Here is a 22,363-nt window from a genome sequence, read left to right on the forward strand (position 1 = left end):
GGAGGAGTGGGGAATCAAGCCCGGTTCTTCCAGATAAGAGAGCTCTGGCTGACCCAAGGCCATCCCAGCAGCTGCAAGTGGAGGAGTGGGGAATCAAACCCGGTTCTCCCAGATAAGAGTCTGCACACTTAATCACTACACCAAACTGGCTCTCAGGAGCAGCTAGACTTGAGTCCAGTATCAAGATAAAAATCCAACAGGATTTTGGGGGGATAAGCAGGCCTTGGATTCAGCAGGATCTGACAGGAGCGCAGCTTCCGAACCTTTCTGAGGGTTTCCCCTCCTCCTCCCCACCTACCTTGTCCGTTGAATAGTAGGTGCCGCTTCATAACAATCTCATATCTTCTCCCCCCACAACAGACACCCTGTGAGGTGGGTGGGGCTGAGAGGGGTCACTCAGAAGCTGCCCTTTCAAGGACAACTCCTACGAGAGCTATGGCTGACCCTAGGCCATCCCAGCAGGTGCAAGTGGAGGAGCGGGGAATCAAACCCGGTTCTCCCAGATAAGAGTCCACACACTTAAACACTACACTAAACTGGCTCTTGGTATTGGCTTGTTCCAATAGCAGTAAGTTCCACAGATCACTTTTGTGATGTTAAAGAATTTGAGCAGAAGGAAAGACGCATAGAAAACTCTTCTTTAAAATATCATTGAGGTTAAGGCCATAATTATAAGACAAATACCTGTTTTTGTGTTTCTAGGAGAAAGCTGGGGTCATGCAGCCACCATCCGCATAATCTTGCATTGGGAGAATAAGCAGAGGTGAGTAAGAATACATAAAGTAAGACGCAGGTCTGAGTCAAGGCTAAACCACGTGTGACGTGGAGGATTTGTATTTTTGGTGGGGAGGGGGGTTGAAACGTTTTTTAAAGGATTCAAAACCCTTGAGGGCTTCTGAATTCTGCTGAGGCCACAGTCACTTGACAGGTTGCGTTGCCAGTCCCCAGGTGGGAAATTAGATACTAACAGGGAGAATCACGGAGAGGTTGGAGGCAGAGAAAAAAACCGTGATGCAATAAGAAAAATAATATAATCAAAGTCCCCAAAAAACTGTTATTGTGCAAATACTTCAAATAATGCGATTACCACATAATGCACTCGTTCACTATTTCCACTGGGTGAGACAATCAATAACATTCCCTAACAATATGCATCTCAGCACACATATAATATTTTCCTGAAACGAATTCCATAAATAAAGCGCTTAGTGCAGAAAAAGTGCTTGTGTGATAAAGTGCCCAAATAGATCCATTCGTCCATTTCATGCAGACTCCACAATATCCACCTCTGACGGAACCTGGAGCCAGCTTGTTGCGCCGTTTCCAATCCCTTTATCAAAGAGGGGTGCCGGAGTCTTTTCAGACCTTTACTTTACGAGAAAATACAATAGCTCATACAAGCGCACAAAATTCTTCCAAGGGCGTATCACCACCTTTGTTCAGATACCCAGCTGCGCAAATGTGCACCATGAATGTGGTAGTGATGAATGCTGTTTTTCATGGTTGAGAGTGAGGAAGTGTACATTTCCCCAGAGTGGCCTTTGTTCTGATAGTCACTCTAATCATAGTTGAATTAAAACATGGTTTTGTGTGATGTCTGAATCGGGCCTTGATATAGATCAAACCCTTATAAAGTTATGTGAAAATTATTTCCTTAGAATCATAGAGTTTGAAGGGATCTCCAGGGTCATCTAGTCCAACCCCCTGCACAATGCAGGAAACTCACAAACACCGCCCCCTAAATTCACAGAGTCTCCATTGCTGTCAGATGGCCATTTAGCGTCTGTTTGAAAAAAAATCCAAGGAAGGAGAGCCCACCACCTCCTGAGGAAGCCTGTTCCACTGAGGAACCGTTCTAACCATCAGGAAGTTCTTCCTAATGTTGAGCTGGAAACTCGTATGATTTAATTTCAACCCCTACCTTCTGGGGCCATAGAAAACAATTCCACACCATCTTTTACAGGACAGCCCTTCAAGTCCTTGAAGATGGTGATCATATCACATCTCAGCCACCTCCTCTCCAGGCTAAACATGCCCAGCTCCTTCAACCTTTTTTCACAGGACTTCGTCTCCATCCCCCTCACCATCTTCGTCGCCCTCCTCTGGACCCGTTCCAGCTTGTCTATATCCTTCTTAAAATGTGGTGCCCAAAATCAAACACAATACTCCAGGTGAGGTGCCAGAGCAGAGATTTCCTTCTCCTAGCCAAGATTAGTAATTTCTGGCATTCAGCTGGTGTTTAGTAAGTAGATATCTGTCTAACAGTTCACATTGTAATGGCATAAGAAAATAAAAGCTAGAAGGGCTCCTTGCAGTATTGACTGAGACTGTGCTTATTTGTGTCTCAGCAAGACCAGATGGAAACGAGAACTCCATTAAAAGCCATAAACGTGGAATGAAATCTATGAGCTGGGAAAGACCCTCCTGTAGCTTACAGTCCACGTGGGTTTTTACTGAAGTGTTCAAGTCTGTCCATTAAGATTCCCCCACCCCACTAAATCCAATAGCTGTCCTTGTTCTCACTTCTCCTCCAGCACTGGAAATGTCAATAAATTGTATGGGGTGGGTTGAGGGGGAAGGCTGTTGTTGGGTGAATAGGCCCCCATTGAGTTGGAGACCCAACGGTGGATCTCCAGCCGAGAGCTTCTAAGAACGCTGCTTAGGATGTCTCAGAATTGAGCTGTGAAGTGCAATTTAAATGTTCTAAGGAATTCCCCGTGTGGCTGATGCGAAGTGGTAATCTTCCTCAGGCAGTAATTATGTGCTTTCTAATAGAATGGCAGCAAGAGGAGGGAGAAGCAAGCAATGCCCTAAAAATAATTAGCAGGAATGCTTGGCAGGTTATCTGAGAGTGGGGCAGAATGCTTTCCTGGGGGTGGGGTGGGGGGAAGGGTGAGGGCAAAAGCATTATTCTCAGCTTTCTGGGTAGGCAAGCAGTTCCTGACTCCACTCTGTAGGCTGAAATAATGGAACTCACCTCTACTGGCATGAAATGTATTATATCCCACCCTTACAAAGCACTAACGAAACCTACTACATAGGGAGGACAAAAATCCCGGAACGTCAAAAATACCAACTAGACATAAGCCCAGCAGATTTGCTCCATAAAGCCATTGGTCTCCTTCCTCGTTCACTCATTTTTATCCTATGTTATCACAATCTAGTGCAGGGGTGTCAAACATGCAGCCCAGGGACCAAATCAGGCCTCCAGAGGGCTCCTATCAGGCTCCCAAGCAATTAGCTGTCATCTGCTCCCTTCTCCCTCTCTCTTGCTTGCTTCTGCATAACAGCTTGCTTTGCAAGGCTTGCTCAATTGCATGAGAGCTACAGAGCAAAGCCTCTATTTTCTCCATTGGCTGAGGCTTCTCCCTTGAGGAGGAAGGGTGGGGGAGGGAGGCTTGCTTTGCCAGATTCTCTCAATCACACTGCAGAGCTACTGAGCCAAGCCTCTCTCCCTTCTATTGACTGAAGTTCCTCCCCCTCCTGGTCCCCTGGGGAGGGAAGGAAAGAGCCAGGGCTTCCTTTGCCCAGTTCCCTGGGTCACATGAGAGAGATACAAAGAAAGCACCTTTAAGACCAATGAGTGCTGATGTTTTAAGCATGTTTTAAGGGTTTTTTTAAAAATCTTTAATTGTGTTTGTCTGTATCCTTTATAAAGATTATATCTCTGTTACTGGGGGGGAAAGTGTAGATGACTGGGGAAGGCAATGGCAAACCACCCTGTAAAAAGTCTGCCATGAAAACGTGAAAGCAACGTCACCCCAGAATTGAAAATGACTGGTGCTTTCACAGGGGACTACCTTTACCTTTTTTACCTAATCATAAATAGGTACACACGTGGCCCAGCTCCACATGGCCCATCCTGACAAGGTCTCATTTATGTCAGATCCAGCCCTCGTAACAGATTAGTTGAACACCGCTGATCTAGTGTGATGTTCTGTGTCTTGTAGCCCAGCTATTGCTGGTGACAAAATGCCTGATCTTCCCTTCGTAGCTGGATTATTTCTGTGGCTTGTGTGTGCATTCGCGTATTTCAATCATTTCTGTTCCCTTCATTCCATCAGAAATGCTCGAGATGGCTTACAGACAATTAAAATATAATGTAAACAGTAATCACGTATTGAAATCATTGCGTTATTTTGCTAAATAACCAGCAGAGCCTGAATAAACAGTGGTCTTTAGCAGCCACCAGAGACGTTCAGCGCCGCTTGTGTATCTGTGGGAAGGGTGTTCCTTTGCAAGTGTAATAGCTACCATGCTTGGCCACCCACCTAATTTCAGATGATGGTAACACTCAGAATAGACCTTCTTCAAACAATGACCCTGGAGGTCCCTTCTATGATTCTATAATTTAGGGGAGATATTTGTGAATTTCCTGCATTGTGCAGAGGGTTGGACCAGATCAGTGGTCCCCAACCTTTTTGGCCCTGGGGCCGGTCTGCTGATCACGACCCCAGGGCCAGCAGGGTGGGGGCACCCAATTCGGCCTCCCCCACACGGCGTTTCCTGCTCCCTCCTTCGCCCGCCTTGCAGCCTCCTCCTCCCATTTTCCTTCCCCCGTTTCCTCCTTCGCCCCCCCCCCCCACACACACATAGCCTCGCCGCCTCCTCCTTCCCCCATTTCCTCCTTCGCCACCGCCATCCACGCAGCCTCACAGCCTCTTCCCCCCGTTTGCACCATTTTGAGGCTGGGGAGGTGGCCTTCCCTTCCCTGGCCTTAAAAATGGTGAAAACGGGGGTTAGAGGAGGTGCCACGGGGGAGCGGGGATTAGGCTGCACAGCCCATCTCAAACAGGCCGTGGCCCGGTACCAGTCCCCGACCCGGTGGTTGGGGACCCCTGGACTAGATGATCCTGGAGGTCCCTTCCACCTCTGTGATTCCATGATTCTAATCAGTCAGATTCTTATGGGAGCAGGTGGTCCTTCGGAGACCCTGGTCCCAGCTTATAAAGTGCTTTAACCAGCGCTTTGATGTGAACCCAGAAGACAGTCAACGGTCAGTGTCAGTGATTTTGTTTAAATCTGCATCTGTCTGTAAGCTTAACTTCTCCTGGTTTGGGCCCAGTCCACTGGGGCCTGGTGCTCCTACACAAAATAATAAACAGGAGCACTGCTTTGAGCCATGATAGGCAAAAGGCGAAGGTGAAAAGGAAACCATAATCCCAGCACAACAGCACTCTTGCACAACATGGTTGCAGTGGGCCCTGCAGAAGAAAACGTCTCTGGGTGGATCTGTGCCCTTCTGGATTTTAAACTTAGCAATAAAAATCAACTCTTGTGTACCTTTTAGCCTGGGACAGTGTGCAAACACTGTAAATGTAAATGCTTGTTAACTGTTCCTTCTAAAGACGAGCAACATGCCTGAAAGGTGGTGGTTTTTATTCTTTCTAGGTTGGCAACCCTATACAAGTCACCCAGCCAAAAGGAGTCAGTTGTACCATATTGTGTTACGGTAAGCGTGGGAGTGTGGCAAAATTGGGAAGTTCGATTTGAAAGGATGGGCATCAGTCTCTCAAACTAACTCCATCTTGGAGTAGTCACAAACTATCAAAATGAACCATTGGCAGGAACCTTCATTCAGCAGCTACCTGGTCTGGACACGTGTTAGAGACCCCCACTACCTCACCCCAGCTGTGAAGTATGCAGATGCATTTCTGGTTCCTGGGAAAGGCAAGAATGTATGGCAGAATGCACTACAAAATTCAATTTGCATGATATAACACATGCTTACCCATCCCACCTGCCACTTGACCTTGCCGGTGGGCTGTCTGAGGAGGATCATCACACCAGTAGCCCTCAGAGTGACCAGGAGCCATCTACGATATTTTTCTGGATATGTTTTCTGAGCTTTGAAATGTCCTAGAACAGTCCCACGGTAAATATTGTGATAGCAACACTCTGTCGTCCTTGTGGACAGCTTCTGCTGGAGAGCGAGCCAAGAAAAATCCGTTTTAAACTGTTCTCTTGAAATGTCATGAGCATAGCTTGCCATATTATAAGTGTTCGCTTGCCATGTGTGCTCTTGGTAACAACATGTTGCCATAGCATTCCTTGCAGGTTTTTCTTTCCTTTTTTTCGCAGCTGCCTTTTTCCCAAACCGAGGCTTTTCAGAGGCCTGAAAAGATACTGAGCGTTAGAGCTTTTGATAAGGACATAGGAAGAGCCCTGTTGGATCGGATCAGTGGTCCATCTAGTCCAGCGTCATGTCTCACACAGGAGCCAACCAGTTCCTCTGGATGGCCAACAACAAGGCATAGAGGCCGAGGCCTTCTCCTGATGTTGCCTCCTGGCTCTGATATTCAGAGGATTAAGAGCTCCGTGGCGCAGAGTGGTAAAGCTGCAGTACCGCAGTCGGAGCCCTGTGTTCACAACCTGAGTTCGATTCCAGCAAAAGCTGGTTCAGGTAGCCAGCTCCAGGTTGACTCAGCCTTCCATCCTTCCGAGGTCGATAAAATGAGTCCCCAGCTTGCTGGGGGGAAAGCGGAGATGACTGGGGAAGGCAATGGCAAACCACCCCGTAAAAAGTCTGCCGTGAAAACGTTGTGAAAGCAACGTCGCCCCAGAGTCGGAAACGACTGGTGCTTGCACAGGGGACCACCTTTACCTTTTTAATGCCTCTGAATATGGAGGTTCCCCTCAATCACCAGGGCTAGTAGCCATTGATGGACTTCTCCTACCTTTTCAAAGCTCTAATCTGTTCAAAGCTATTTATTCCTGTGGCCATCTCCAGTGTTCCCTCTAAGCTGAGTTAGCGTGAGCTAGCTCACAGATTTTCAGCCTCCAGCTCACACGTTTTTCTCTTAGCTCAGGAAGAAGGACCCCAGAATGCACTAACTGATGCAGCAGCTCACAACTTTAATGCCAGTAGCTCAAAAAGTAGAATTTTTGCTCACAAGATTCTGCAGCTTAGAGGGAACATTGGCCATTTCTACGTCCCCTGGAAGCAAATCCCACATTTGAATCACTCTCTGTGTAAAGTAGGATTTCTTTTTGTCTGTCCTGAACCTACTGCTCACCAGCTTCATTGGATGCCCTCAAGTTGTAGTATTTTGGGAGAGGAAGAAAAAGGCCTCTTTGTCAACTCTCCACCCCATGCATAATTTTATAAACCTATACCATGCCCTCCTCCTCAGTTGTCGCTTTTCTGAAGGGAAACATCCCAGGCTCTTCAGCCTCTCCTGATAGGGAAGGAACTCCAACCCTCTTAGTTATCTCACTTGCCTTCCTCTGTACTTTTTCCAGCTCTGCAATGTCCTTTTTGAGACACAGAGTCCAGAACTGCACACAGCCTTCCCAGTGAGGCCTCGCCATAGATCTGTACAGGGGCATGACAATATTGGTTGTTTTATTCCCAAACCCTTTCCTAACAACCTCCGGGGGGGGGGGGGTGGAATTCTAGCAGGAGCTCCTTTGCATATTAGTCCACACTCTCCTGATGCAGCCAGTCTTTCAAGAGCTTACAGGGCTCTTTTTTGTAAGCTCTTGGAGGATTGGGCTACATCAGGGGTGTGTGGCCTAATATGCAAAGGAGCTCCTGCTAGAATTCCACCCCTGACAACCTCCCCTGTTTTCTTCCCACTGCTACAGCCCACTGGGTTGACACTTCCACTGAGCTGTCCTCTTACTAAAGATACGAAGGAGTGTGAAGGGTGGAAGTAAACGGCAAAATACGCCTGAGAACGCTGAGAGATTTGCTGTTCTGACCTGTGTGTTGAGTAGCAAAGGGTTCGTCTCTGGGAGACACTTGTGGCAGTGGCAGACCGGCCAGGGTGTCAACTTGCCCAATGGCAAGTGGGGCCCCCGATGAAGTGGCTCCCCCTAAATTTTAAACAATATGTTTTAAAACGTTAATGACCTTTTGGTAGCTTGAAAATATAATAGAAGTCCCAGTATTATTACTGCAATGCAGCTAAAATTTACCTTGTGCTTAGGGTTGCCAACCTCCAGGTGGGGCCTGGGGATCTCCCACTTTTGCAACCGATCTGCAGCTGGCAGAGATCAGCTCCCCTGGAGGAAATGCAGTCCGTATTGACATTTAGTATCTACCATATACTGCCAATAATATGTACAATGTATGTACACTGTAATTACTAAAATATATATACATTTATTTTGCAAACGTCTCAATTGTACCTTTTTTCCACTTACTCCTTTTTGAACTACTTATTTATTTATTTCTTATAAAAATTAAACGATAGCCTCGTAGTTGTGGGTGGGCCCCCTGTGTCTCCTGGCAACCAATATTTTGAGACCCAGTCTGCCACTTCTTGGTGGGAAGTAAATAATAATAATAATAATAATACCCCTTGGTGGGGTAGGGCGGGATATAAATCGAACAAATAAATAAATAAATTTGTATCCCGCCCTTCCCACCAGGGCAGGCTCAGGGCGGCTCACAGCATACGAATATAAAATACAATAAAACCATACATAGTCATTACAGTTGCAATTAGAAAATCATCATTAAATCATTAACCACTTACATTAAAATTAACATTGTGGTGCTATAACTTAGGTCTTTAATAAACTTTCTGGCTCAGCATTAGGTAAAGGCTATTTTGAAGAGGTAGGTCTTACAGGCCCTGCGGAATTGGTCTAAACATCGCAGGGCCCGTACCTCCTCCGGGAGTTGATTCCACAGCAATGGGGCTACAATGGAGAAGGCCCGATCCCGGGTGGTCTTCAATCTGGCCTCCCTTGGCCCAGGGATATTCAGCTGGTTCTTTCCAGCTGACCTCAGCGCTCTCTGGGGTTCATATGGGGAGAGACGGTCCCTCAAGTAGGCAGGTCCTCGGCCATATAGGGCTTTAAAGGTGATAACCAGCACTTTGTAATGGACTCGGTACACCCCTGGAAGAGGGAGGGGGGACTGGGCTGTGGGGATGCTAAAGAATCTGTGCGGAGGCAGGGCAATATCAGTATTTCCCCTCATAAGGGAACACCAGGAAAAAGTAACGAAAAACCAGGAAGTTCTGACGTTCTGAATGTGCAGATGTAAAATCTTCTCGGCTGAAGGAGTTTGAAATATTTGAACAGGAACCAGCCAGTGTTGTGAGAACATGGTGGGGCGATACTGAGGAAGCTTACAAGTTCTTCGTATGAAAAACAAATTATAAACTTGTATTCCCCTGAAGAAGTAGTGAAACGGACTGCGCAGGTATCAAAACCGCCTGTGAGGAATATCATATATTGCACACTAGCACTGACTTTATATGGACTCATTGTTTCTATTGTTCAGTGTGTGCAGTATTTGAATGGATGTCTACAGTATGTATTTATGATATATTTACGTATTGTTTTCTAGTGGTGAATTTGTAAAAGCAATTGTTGTAACAAGGTACATGAGTAGATAAGACAGGGGTGTCAAGCTCATTTGTTATGAGGGCCAGATCTGACATAAATAAGACCATGTTGGGCCAGGCCATGTGTGACCCTATTTAAGATTAGGTAGCAGAAATATAAACTTTTTAAAGGACGCAGACAAGCACAATTAAAGATTAAAAAAATAAAACATGCTTAAAAACATTTAGCGCTTGTTGGTGTAAAACGTGCTTTTTTTGTATTCTCCCATGGGATCCAGGGAACTGGGCAAAGGAAGCTCTGGCTCTTTTCTTCCTTCCCTAGGGGACCAGGAAGGGGCGGAGCCTCAACCAATGGAGAAAATAGAGGTTTTGCTCTGTAGCTCCTGTACCATTGAGCAAGCCTTGCAAAGCAAGCTGAGAGGCGGAAGGAAGCAAGAGAGAAGGGAAAGGAAGCCGACAAGAGCCAGTTGCTGGGGGCCTGATTTGGCCCCCAGGCCACATGTTTGACACCCCTTAGATCTGATTTACCAACGAATATAGTACACATAGTGAATGTTTATTTGAAACACAGAGTTTTTTGTATATTTAGATCTCAGAAGCTAAGCAGGGTCAACTCTGGCAAGTGCCTGGATGGGAGATCTCCTTGGAATATGGGAGGTGGAGGCAGGCTTTATTCAGCCACCTCCCTGAATATCCTCCAGGCTCCCAGTAGGGGTCAGTCACCAGGGGTCGCCATGACTTCCAGGTGCACACACACACACACACATAAAAATACAGAAAATCGGGGGGGGGGGGGGGGGAGATGCCAGAGGATAAAATTGCACTGCCTTCCTGGGCTGCTAACCTATGGCTCAACTATTCTTAACATGTCTTGATTTCTTCCCCCCTTTCAGGGCTTGTTTCTTACTCCCTTTGTTCAATGCAGTGGAGTGTATGATTTACTCCCTTTGTTCAATGCAGTGGAGTGTATGATTTATAAAAGGTAAAGGTAGTTCCCTGTGCAAGCACCAGTCGTTTCCAACTCTGGGGTGACATTGCTTTCACGTTTTCATGGCAGGCTTTTTTACGGGGTGGTTTGCCATTGCCTTCCCCAGTCATCTACACTCCCCCCCCCCCAGCAAGCTGGGGATTCCTTTGACCAACCTCACAAGGATGGAAGGCTGAGTCCACCTGGAGCTGGCTACCTGAACCCAGCTTCCACCGGGATCGAACTCAGGTCGTGAACAGAGAGCTCAGACTGCAGTACTGCAGCTTTACCACTCTGCGCCACGGGGCTCATTTACCACATACTTAATTAGCCACACAGACCTGAGCAGACTTTTGAAGATTTGGGCCGCTGAAGATTGAAGATTTGGGCCGCTGTTGTCATCATGAATACAGAGCGAGGCACCGAATGAGGGCGAAATGACAGCTTTTAGTAAGAAATAGTAGTTAGCGGAAATGATGGCTTTCAAGCTCTCCTTCAGAAGTCTTCTTCGTACAGAGAGAGGCACAGCAAACTTTCCATCTTGCTCCGTGACCGCTTCTGTTCCTCTAGAGGAAATGCTGCTCGCAATACAAGATGCCATCTTAATCCATGTTCTTGGCTCTTTAATGGTATGAGTTCCTTGTGACGCAGAGACCGTAATATTTAACTTAACTTGCCAGACCTTTGGGCAACAGAGGGCTATTCGTTCATCTTGAAATCTTCAAAGCTTGTGCTAAGTTCTGTACTATAAATCACATGATGTGCTATAAATAAATTCGGCAGGACCTGTCAGACAGAATTGTTTGAACTAGCGCTTAACAAATAACGGGGAGGCGGCCGCTATTCCACCATCCCACAGCACTGACATCTGAACCATCCCAGTGCAAATCCAGAGTGCCAAGTAACATCTTATAATATCATCATATGTGGCGCTCAATAAGAATTAAAACCCGCCATCTGGATCCTGGCGAGTGAACCTGGAACCGTACTACATATTTGAAATTGTATGAACTGCTGAAATTGTTTTTAATTATTTTATTGTACTTCGATTTGAACACTGTTGTTTTAACCGTTGTTAGCTGCCATTAGGGGAGGGTGGGATATAAATGCAGTACAATAAATAAATGATGTTAATACCTGGATTTTGGCACAGTTAAGCAATAAGATCACAACCTGCTGCCTCTAGCCAATTTTTTACGTTTTAGACCAAAAGTGTCTTTTTAAATATGGCCGTTCCCTTCCCCCAAAGACTAGGAAAGAAAAGCAAACATTACATTTTTTTTATAGCAGCACTTCCCCCTCCCCCAATTCATTGCTCTCCCTTTACATATAATTCCCATCCTCTTCCTAGCTTTTAGCAACCATAGTTTGTGATGTGGTTTCCATTTCTTATTTGCATGCATATTATGTGGTTTCTGCAAATCGTGGTTTTGCTTGGCACACTGGTGTGCCACAGACCAAGGGTGGAGGGCAGGAACTGATGCTTAAGAGGGAAGAAAGGATCACGGGAGCCTGAGGCTTGTTCATGTGACAGCAAACTATAGAACATAAGAGAAGCCATGTTGAATCAGGTCAGTGGCCCATCCAGTCCAACACTCTGTGTCACACAGTGGCCAAAAAACCCAGGCGCCATCAGGAGGTCCATAAGGACATAAGAGAAGCCGTGTTGGATCAGGTCAGTGGCCCATCCAGTCCAACACTCTGTGTCACACAGTGGCCAAAAAACCCAAGTGCCATCAAGAGGTCTATAAGAACATAAGAGAAACCATGTTGGATCAGGCCAATGGCCCACCCAGTCCAACATTCTGTGTCACACAGTGGCCAAAAACCCCAGTTGCCATCAGGAGGTCCATAAGAACATAAGAGGAGCCATGTTGGATCAGGCCAACGGCCCATCCAGTCCAACATTCTGTGTCACACAGTGGCCAAACAAAAAAACAGGTGCCATCAGGAGGTCCATAAGAACATAAGAGAAGCCATGTTGGATCAGGCCAACGGCCCATCCAGTCCAACACTCTGTGTCACACAGTGGCCAAAAAGCTCAGGTGCCATCAGGAGGTCCATAAGAACATAAGAGAAGCCATGTTGGATCAGGCCAACGGCCCATCCAGTCCAACAGTCTGTGTCACACAGTGGCCAAAAAACTCAGGTGCCATCAGAAGGTCTATCAGTGAGACCAGGACATTAGAAGCCCTCCCACTGTTGCCTCCCCCAAGCAACAAGAATCCAGAGCATCACTACCCCAGACAGAGAGTTCCAACAGTACGTTGTGGCTAATAGCCACTGATGGCATTATGTCTGAACTAAGGTACAGCCTCTCCGCTTCAGTGGCTAGAATTCATGGCATCTGTATTTCTGTGTCTCACGGTTTGTAAATAAGAGCTGGAATGCTTGTGTTGTGCATCTTGCTTGCAGGATCAGGTGCTTGGGTTTTGGTTTTTTTTTGCAATTTTGTGTGTGCATGCAGCAGAGGGACATTATAGCAGCAAGGAAGCCTTCAACCTTAAGATTGCAGACCGCTTGATACAGACCCGAAGCAGGGTAAGGGGACTTGTCCAGATGTCACCTCTCTAGCCTCTCCTTTTGTTTGTTCTTTTGAGAGCGATGTAGGAGGCCAAGTTTTGCCGTACCGAGCGAGACGGTCCTCCTCGCAGCCTACAAGAAGACCCAGAGATCGGCAAAAACATGTTTCCTGCTTTTGTTTCAGATCAACTTGGTCTTGCTCATAAGACCTGCTGGCATTTTTTAAAAGTCAAGACGCTTGATACTAATTCCACCTGATTTTTCACACTGTGCCCGTTTGAAATGTCATCTCTTTGAAGGCACTTCGCTGTATCCCTGAGCCACCTGAAGCATGGCTTGCCTTTTTTTAAGGGGAAGCAAGATAACAGAATGACTTCCTCGTGCTGAGTATTTCCCCACCCCCTTTGCAAATTCTAGTTACGACTGCTGGAATTCCATAAGAAGAACCCACAATAGGCTGTTATTTAAAGTATATTGTTATTTCTATTTTACAGCCTCAAGGATTCAGAGACGTTCAGCTTCCACCTCCAGACCTGGCGGAAAACAAGACGAACCCTCGCAAGAGGCCGCGGGTAGAAGAACAGTGATTTGGACGAATCGATTTCTCTCTTTGAAGATGTTTGCGCAATGTCTGGACTTAATGGGGCATGAGAGGCTATTTAACTCGGACAAAAAGAGCATAATTTTAATCCACAGATTGGCAATTTTATCCATTCCCCCCACCCCTTTCATAGGATTTTTTTTTTTCTCAAATAAAGGTTGGAAATAATATCTACAACAAGAAGCGTTCCATTTTTCCTGGAACAGAGAACAGACAACCTATTGATTCAACATGAGCCATTTGCGGAAGCAGTAGAAAGTTCCAAGGCTTTTTTTTAGCAGGGACTCCTTTGCATATTAGGCTACACCCCCCTGATGTAGCCAATCCTCCATAAGCTTACAGGGCTCTTCCTACAGAGCCTACTGTAAGCTCTTGGAGGATTGGTTACATTTGGGGGGGTGTAGCCTAATATGCACAGGAGTTCCTGCTACGAAAAAAAAGACCAGGAAAGCTCAATACTTTGGCCCTGTCTTTGGTAAAATGGCCTCCCAGAGTCCGAGTTACCTGGCACGTTTTGCCTCACCTCCAGTGATGTCTTCCTCTAAGATCTAGGAGACCCAGGTTCAAATCTCCATTCTGCCATGAAAGCTTGCTGGGCAGCCTTGGGTCAATCACACCCCTTTGGCGAGAAAGTAGGGATATAAATCAAGTATATTTTATATTTTTATGTATAAGTCAGTCAGTCAGTCAGTTTATTGCGGCTCTAGGCCAATCAACAACAACAACTCATCAATAACAGTACAACACAACACCAAGCCAAAATATAACACAACAATATAAAACTATGTACAACCATCAAAATAGTAATAAAATTATCTGACGTAGGCAACACTTAACTAAGGGCACCTTCTTTCAAATACAAACAGCATTAAGTTTCTTCCTGTCAAGGTCGGCAACATATAGAAACTTAGCAAGATCCAGAGAAAGTTGATCACTCCCATCCCCTAAGAGGAAGTAAATGACTTGGGCCTGATTCAAAGATTTAGCTAGCATTAGATGGTTCCGCAGAAGTCTGTACCTTGCCTCTGTGTGGAAAAGACAGTTCAGAATGAGATGGGGAACCGTATCGACCTCCTCCAGGCCGCACGGACAGATCCTGTCTTCTAACGGGATCTTGTGGAAACGGCCACTCAGTACTGCTGTGTCAAGAATGTTCAGGCGTGCCAAGGACAGCATCCGCCTGATCTTGATTGGCTGTATCTTTTCAAGATACCTGGCACATTTAAGATCACTTGTAAAAAAGGTTGGGATATACGTCCCCCCAACTTTGGCCAGAGATTGTTTTAACTCCAATTCCAGTAATCAGTCTCTGATAATTACTTTTGCCCCATTCTTGAACATGAGGGCTAGGGAATCAATATTCAGATCACATTCCTCTAGTTTGGAATTTAATTTCCTCAACCAATTGCTAACAAATGAGTCATAGAAGATTTGATGTACAATATCATCCGGATTCGCCAGCACCCTTAGAAGGAGACTCAAACCTCTATTCCACATTACTGTGGAGAGGCTTGGAAGCCCCGTTTCCAGCCTATTTGCAATAGATGAGGCATATTTTGGCACCTGAAGGATACATCGTACAAACTTCGATTGAACCATCTCCAATTTAGTTATTTTATTATGTATAAGTCCAGTGGCACCTTTAAGACCAAAAGGCTTATAGCCAGAATTAAACTTTGTTGGTCTTAAAGATGCTACTGGATCCAAACTTGGTTCTTTTGCTTCAGACCAGCATGGCTACCCACCTGAATATTTATGTGTTTTTGTATGTCTGCTTTTCCTACCGTCCATGTTGGTTCTAAGGAAGTGTAAACCCATTGTCACCTACCCCATCCCTTCCTAGGAAGCTTGGAGTGTACATGGTCACAGCCAGGGCTTTTTTTGGAGCAGGAACTCCTTTGCATATTAGGCCCCACCTCCCTGATGTAGCCAATCCTCCTGGAGCTTACAGGGCTCTTACAACAGGGTCTACTGTAAGCTCGAGGAGGACTGGCTGCATCAGGGCCGCGTGGCCTAATATGCAAAGGAGTCCCTGTTGCAAAAAAAAAGCCCTGTCAACAGCAGGCTGGGCGAAGGTCAAAGTTCCATTCTGCCCCCAGCACAAGAATCACAACGCACATGAGTTGTGGCAACTTCCTTCTTTATTGTTAACCCTTTAAGAGGGGGGCTCCCAGTTAGGTACGGCTGATCCTTCATTGCACCGGGTCCTCTTCACTGGCCACCCCCTTCAGTGCTTCACTACCACCTCTAAGGTGTGCATGACCCAGCAGTTGACCCCAACGGTATGCCTTCTCCTAAGGCTGCTGATTCCATCAGCCGTCACCTTTCCACTGAATGGGCCATAACCCCCCCCCCCCAAGAGGTGCACAGCAGTGTGTCCATCTCAAGGCCTCTGCACCCCTTCGGACCACCCTCCTGGTGGTTGCCTGTGGCCTTGATGCATGCCCGCTACCTGGGCCTGGCCTGGCTCTTTGCCACACCAATGCTGCAAAAAGCGCTAAAGTGTCCTCACCACAAAGCGCAAAATAAAAAGTTGTCCTGAATATAACCTTTGCACAGTTATCTGGCCACAAAACAACCTTGTCTTCAACAACCCTGTTTTAAAAAGTGGTGTTATGATGCCTCTGAGATCATGTCCAGGAGGGTGCCTTCCTGGCCTCCTCTGGGAGACTTTGGCACCACCACCAAGAAAGACCATGCTGGAGTTTTGGCAGATTTGTCGGACTCAAGACAGAACATCCAGGTTTATACTGAAAGATAGTAAACGTAGGACACAGGGATACCCAGGGACGTAGAGTTAGGGGCTAATCTGCCCTATGGTCTGGAGACAGCAGTGTGGGGATAGGGAGGCGATCTTTTCCCCTTCTGTCCCTCAACAGTTTATTTTGCCCATTTGACTTGGACCAAACAAGCCTGCCTAGAATTCTCTCGCACTATTTAATGAGCGGCAGGACAGAAACTGGCTTCTGGTTGTTTATTCTCTTAAAACATTTCATGCCACCTCTCCACCTGACTTTGGATCTCCAAAGCAATGCATAATAAAAAAAGGATTAACTTTTAAAATATACATCTAAAAATTAAAAACAAACAACATGAAGTCTGCTGGGCAGGGGTGGAATTCTAGCAGGAGCTCCTTTGCATATTAGGCCACACGCCTCTGATGTAGCCAATCCTCCAAGAGCTTACCAAAAAAGCCTTGTGAGCTCTTGGAGGATTGACTACATCAGGGGTGTGTGGCCTAATATGCAAAGGAGCTCCTGCTAGAATTCCACCCCTGCTGCTAGGTGACCTTGGGTCACTCCCAGTTTTCTTAGAACTCTCTCAACCTCACCAACCTCACAAGATGTCTTTTGTGCGGCGAGTAAGGGAAGCTACTCTGAGATCCCTTTAGGTACAGGAAAGCAGGGTATAAAAACCTATTAATAGGGAGTTCGGTCATTTTGGTCCCATGACCAAGAAAACTTTCCCGGGTTGCCACTCACCTAGCCTCAGATGATGATTGCTGTAGCGGTTTGGGTAAATTTATGTGGGAATGGGCAGTCCTTAAAATATGCTGGTATCGGGTTTTAAAGATTAATACTAGCACCATGAATTCCAACTAGAAGGAGTCACTGTAGGTGGAATGAGATGAAAGTGACATGGTCCCCATGACCCACTGTGGTCTACAGTACAGCATTCTGTACTAACTAGTTTCTGAACTCTCTTCAAGGGCTGCTCTGCATAGAGCACATTGCGGTAATCTAAATCTAGGATAGTGGAGGAGAAGATGGAAGCTTGAGGCATTTAGAAGCCTAGAGGCTAAGCAGCTGTCCCCTAGGAGCCAGTTTGGCGTAGTGGTTAAGTGTGCAGACTCTTATCTGGGAGAACTGGGTTTGATTCCCTACTCCTCCATTTGCAGCTGCTGGAATGGCCTTGGGTTAACCATAGCTCTTGTAGGAGTTGTCCTTGAAAGGGCAGCTGCTGTGAGAGCTCTCTCAGCCCCACCCACCTCACAGGGTGTCTGTTGTGGAGAGGGAGAAGATATAGGAGATTGTAAGCCGCTCTGAGTCTCTGATTCAGAGAGAGAAGGGCAGGGTATAAATCTGCAATTCTTCTACCATCTGAAATTTACCTTTTAGATAGGACCCAAGCCAACATAAAATGGTGCCTCCCAGTTCTAATGCTCTAGCCTTGTTCCCTTGTTGTAGTTTGTCTCCAGACCCAATCCACCCAATCCCTAGGACCAACAGATCGCGTCAGCCACCTGAGTTATTTCCTTATTACATAGGTCTACGGGAGCACCAACCATATCAACAGGGAAATCCTCTAAGGCTGCCTGAAAATGATTCGGATCCATCTGTGCATATGAAGATATCGATTCAAATAGGCCTTTTTAGGTAACCAAAGACATTTACTGTGTTCTCTCAAGCAATGGGCAGCGCTTGGGTTTCCTCTGTTAGGCTACCCTTGAGCTATGGACAGAGGCTATATAACACTACAGAGCAGATGGAGAAAACGAGAGCCCCCAATAGCACCTGAAGAACGCAAGACAGGCGAAGAAACGTCTGAACGTTTTAAAATGTAAGCTTTCCCCTGTGTCCAATTCGGTATCGGGCATTAATTATAGAGCACTTATTTTTGTTTGAAATGCCAGGAATTCAGCAGAGCCCATATTTTTGGAGCACGGCAGGGGGAACATTCATGAGCTATCTGCATAATAAATTATTCTGGTTCCATTTTGGGAATCAGACATTGTCAGATTTCAAAATCCATGAGTCAGGAAGAGAGCTTTCCTGCCGGCATGAAACAAAAGGAAGGAAGACGATTGGGGGGGGGGGTAGGGAAGGGGGGGGTCTGTGCTGTGACTCAGAGAAGCTTTTTGGTGCAGGAGACAGGGGCAGACAAAAGGATTCTACCGTGGGTGATGTCAACAAGCAAACGCTTCATTTGGGAATAATAGCTGCTTACGTCTTGGTGGTGCCAGCTGAGAAGAGTGTCTGACATACTTGCGCACGCCTGCTCAGCCATGGCGAAAAGGGGCAGTGATGGGGGAGGGGTGTCATAGTGACAGGATTTTTAAGAGCTGTTGATCACTGTCGATTTAAACATTGATTGGAGCTTACTCTGTCAGGCTATGGAGGTTTGGGGGTGGGTTTTTTTTTTTCTTCTTCTGTTGAGGCAAGATTATTTCGATTCGCTGAGGTGATGTGGCTTAAAGGGTTTTGCTTTTTTTCCAGGGAGGATTTAAAAACCTGTCTTGAATTCCTTGCGTAGGAGCATTCTGTATGCTCTCCCCACCACCACCACCACCACCTTGAACAGCACGTGAGGTAATTTCCGATGACAAATTATTATTTTTTTAACACAAAAGGAGTCTGTGGCACCTTTCTAGACTGTCGGATTTAATGTGGCATGTGCTTCGGTGGACTAGAGTATAATTATAGTGATGGAGCCCACGTCATCAGACAAATGAAGTCGGAATGTGGCTGATGAAGTGGGATTCGGTCTACAACAGTTTATGCCGCAAATAAATCTGTGAGAGACGAGTGCCATTTAGGCAGGAGCAGACTGACCCAGCAAGCCACCCTGGGATATTGTTTTGCACCCACAGGACCCCAACAACAATTCATAGCAAAACAACTCATTTTATTTGAGGTATTGTTTGATTTTATCCTGTAGAAAAGTATCTACAGCTGCAAGTTGCATAACTCGACACAGAGTCTCAACCTTGCGGAGATGTAGAAGTGTGTTGTCTAATGAGTTGTCTAATGAGTAGCTACAAAACTGAGCTGTGAACTATGCAGTTGCAGATTCAAATCTCACCTCTGCCATTTATTCACTAGTTTTGTAGGCAAGCTGCAGTTCTCTCAGCCTCCCCCCCCCCAAAAAAAAGTTGGGGTAACAATAATACTAGCCTACCTCAAAAGATTGTTGTAAAGATTCCCATCATAATTAAGCAAAGTGCTTTGGAAGCGACTTAATGCTAGGGGACAATATTTATGTGCAAAATGTATAACATACCTTCTAAGTATTTATTAAAGAATTATTCTTAAAAGGACACAGATACTTAACTGGCCATAAGTTATACTGGTACTTATCCTTATTATTTAACGTAACTTAAAGGGTGGCAGCGCTCTGTAGGTTTGTTCTGCCTGCGTAACAGAATTGAAATAGCTAATATCTCTTTCTTTCAACTGGATTGAGCTAGCCAGGGGTGGCCAAACTGTGGCTCTTTCAAACATGTGTATGGCTCCCACCACCCCGTTGGCCAGCTTGGAGAATAAATTGCTCTCTTTAAATCACTTTCCCAAGCCAATCTGGCCAGCGGCTTGAGGAATGTTTTTAAAGTTAAAGTTGCTTTCTTTCCACCTCTCCCCCCACTTTATTTCCTTAATGCTCTCAAACAGCTGATGTTTATTCTATGTGGTTCTTCTGTAAAGGAACCCAGGGTGCTGTACTGCAGTCCAAGCTCTCTGCTCACGACCTGAGTTTGATCCCGGTGGAAGCTGGGTTCAGGTAGCCGGCTCAAGGTTGACTCAGCCTTCCATCCTTCTGAGGTTGGTAAAATGAGTTACCAGCTTGCTGGGGGGGGGCAGGAATGTAGATGACTGGGGAAGGCAATGGCAAACCATCCCATAAAAAAGTCTGCTATGAAAAGTCATGATGTGACATCATCCCAGAGTCAGAAATTACTGGTGCTTGCACAGGGGACTACCTTTACCTTTCTTAAGTTAAGGGGTTTTGGCCACCTCATAGCTTTCCCCAGGCAAGCACTTACAGAGAGCCTTCTTTGCATTATTCTGAGGCCATCTTGAAGGTCAGGCTTTTCCTTGGCTTCTTTTACAATTTGAAGCTACTGGCTTATATGCAAAGCTAATTATTTCTCTCCTTGTCAAGACTTCTCACGGAAGATACTGGAAGAAGATACCGGAACCATTGTGCTACAGTGAAGATTCTGCATTTTCTCAGCTGGCCAACTCCTTTTCTGTCCATATGAGTCTTGCTTTCTTGCCTTCCCCCCAACCTAACTCGTATTCAACATATCATCTAATCAGATGCCCCGAACTCATCTCAGATTCTTCCTGAAGCGGCCATTTTATTCTCTTCTGCTAGCTCCCTCCAGCCAATTAAGATTCACTGTGTATCTCAGACCCTCTTGTCTTTGGTGCTAATCTGAAGACCAGTTAAAGTGATTAAACTGACCAGTAAACAGCCAATGGAAAGCAAGGCGTTCTGGATCATTCTGCTCCATATAAATGTGAGACTCACTGAAAACCTCCGAGAGAGAAAGAGAGTCCTTTGGCAACAGTCACTGGGCATCAGACTGTGCTGCTGGGCAAGCTGCTGAGATGCCTACACACTTTGTACCTTTACTTCCCTAACACAAGTCAATTCCCATATTTACCTACTGATCTTACATGTTCTTAATAGTAAACATTTTAATATACATAATTAGGATTTATTGTCGTAATACTTGATAATATTCCACCAAGATAAAAGACAGGGCAGGAAGTGATTTGTCCAGGAAAGCTGAGATTATGATGATGAGCCAGTTTGGTGCAGTGGTTAAGTGTGCGGTCTCTTATCTGGGAGAACTGGGTTTGATTCCCCACTCCTCCACTTGCACCTGCTGGCATGGCCTTGGGTCAGCCATAGCTCTGGCAGGGGTTGTCCTTGAAAGGGCAGCTGCTGTGAGAGCCCTCTCCAGCCCCACCCACCTCACAGGGTGTCTGTTGTGGGGGAGGAAGGTAAAGGAGATTGTGAGCCACTCTGAGACTCTTCGGAGTGGAGGGCAGGATATAAATCCAATATCTTCTTCTTCTTGAAGAAGAAGATAATAATGATATTGGATTTAAATCCTGCCCTGAATCTCAGAGTCTCAGAGCAGCTCACAAACTCCTTTATCTTCCTCCCCTACAACAAACTCCCTGTGAGACAGGTGGGCCTGAGAGAGCTCTCCCAGAAGCTGCCCTTTCAAGGACAACTCCTATGAGGGCTATGGTTGACCCAAGGTCATTCCAGCAGGTGCAAGTGGAGGAGTGGGGGAATCAAACCCGGTTCTCCCAGATTAGAGTCCATGCACTTAACCACTACACCAAACTGGCTCCATGTTATCTGGGTCTTCAGAATTCTGGTTTGTATATTATCTTTCTTTTTTATTTTTGATGGAAGTAAAAAGCTCTTGTGCTCAAGTAATCAGATTTACAATGTAGTCAAAGCTGACTGTAGATTACCTCTGCAGCAATAGAATCCCTCCCCTATATGACCTCTGTTATCAGATTTCCTAGTCCCTTGTACGTCCTTGATAGCTTTAAGACGGTATTGGCACCAGCAATTCACCCATCCAATAAGATGCCTACATAGATATACCGCAACAGAGTGCTTTATCCTCGTATATCTCTTTCCTAAGCCCCAGTTGCTCTCTTTTTCACCTCCCAATTCAAAACTGCCCCATATATCCCTATTTTCCCCTCCTGTCATTGGCTTCAAGTACACTCATCTCCTTGCCTGGTATCTTAATTCTTGATTGATCCAACGTTCCATTTCTTCCTGTATATGGATGACCTTAGCTTGACCTTTGTCCCGAGACGAAGGGTCTCTACCGGGCAACCGAGCATTTGCATCAGCCAGAGCAGAATGTATTTATAATCTATTTTCACGCAGCTATAATAACCGTCACTCCCCGATAACTGAGGCTGAAATGTTATATCTGGCCTTGCAGGCTTCTGAAAAACACAGCAGCGCGCTTGCTTGTTGTATAAGAGGTTGTTCTGTAACGGCACCAAGCGAGATGTTTTAAATGTCCAATTTTGCCATGTTGACTCAAAAAGTAAATGTCAGCTTGTTTTGGATTGTTGCTTGAAATGCCACATGTCTAAATTTGAGAATCGTAAAGATCCTGCCGGCTTTTAGTATGATTTAATACTACAGCAAAACCCATTGCTTTAGGATGCCGGGGAGCTGTAATCATTACCACCGAGAGCTTCTAGT

At 45.9% G+C, this 22,363-nt stretch overlaps 1 protein-coding gene across 2 annotated transcripts in view; it reads left to right on the top strand.

Annotated features, from left to right (window-relative positions):
- The window catches only part of RAD51C (RAD51 paralog C), a 57,564-nt gene extending 43,997 nt beyond the window's left edge, over positions 1-13,567 (top strand). For both annotated transcript variants that reach the window (XM_060258817.1, XM_060258819.1), the window contains 3 exons: positions 703-763; positions 5,392-5,452; positions 13,287-13,567. In XM_060258817.1, the coding sequence (XP_060114800.1) occupies positions 703-763; positions 5,392-5,452; positions 13,287-13,379 (215 nt within the window). In that variant the 3' untranslated portion in view covers positions 13,380-13,567. The remainder of the gene's footprint in view (positions 1-702; positions 764-5,391; positions 5,453-13,286) is intronic.
- The last annotated feature ends 8,796 nt before the right edge of the window (positions 13,568-22,363 follow it).

This window comes from Heteronotia binoei, chromosome 18 (genome assembly GCF_032191835.1).
Source record: "Heteronotia binoei isolate CCM8104 ecotype False Entrance Well chromosome 18, APGP_CSIRO_Hbin_v1, whole genome shotgun sequence".
Lineage (NCBI taxonomy): Eukaryota > Metazoa > Chordata > Lepidosauria > Squamata > Gekkonidae > Heteronotia > Heteronotia binoei.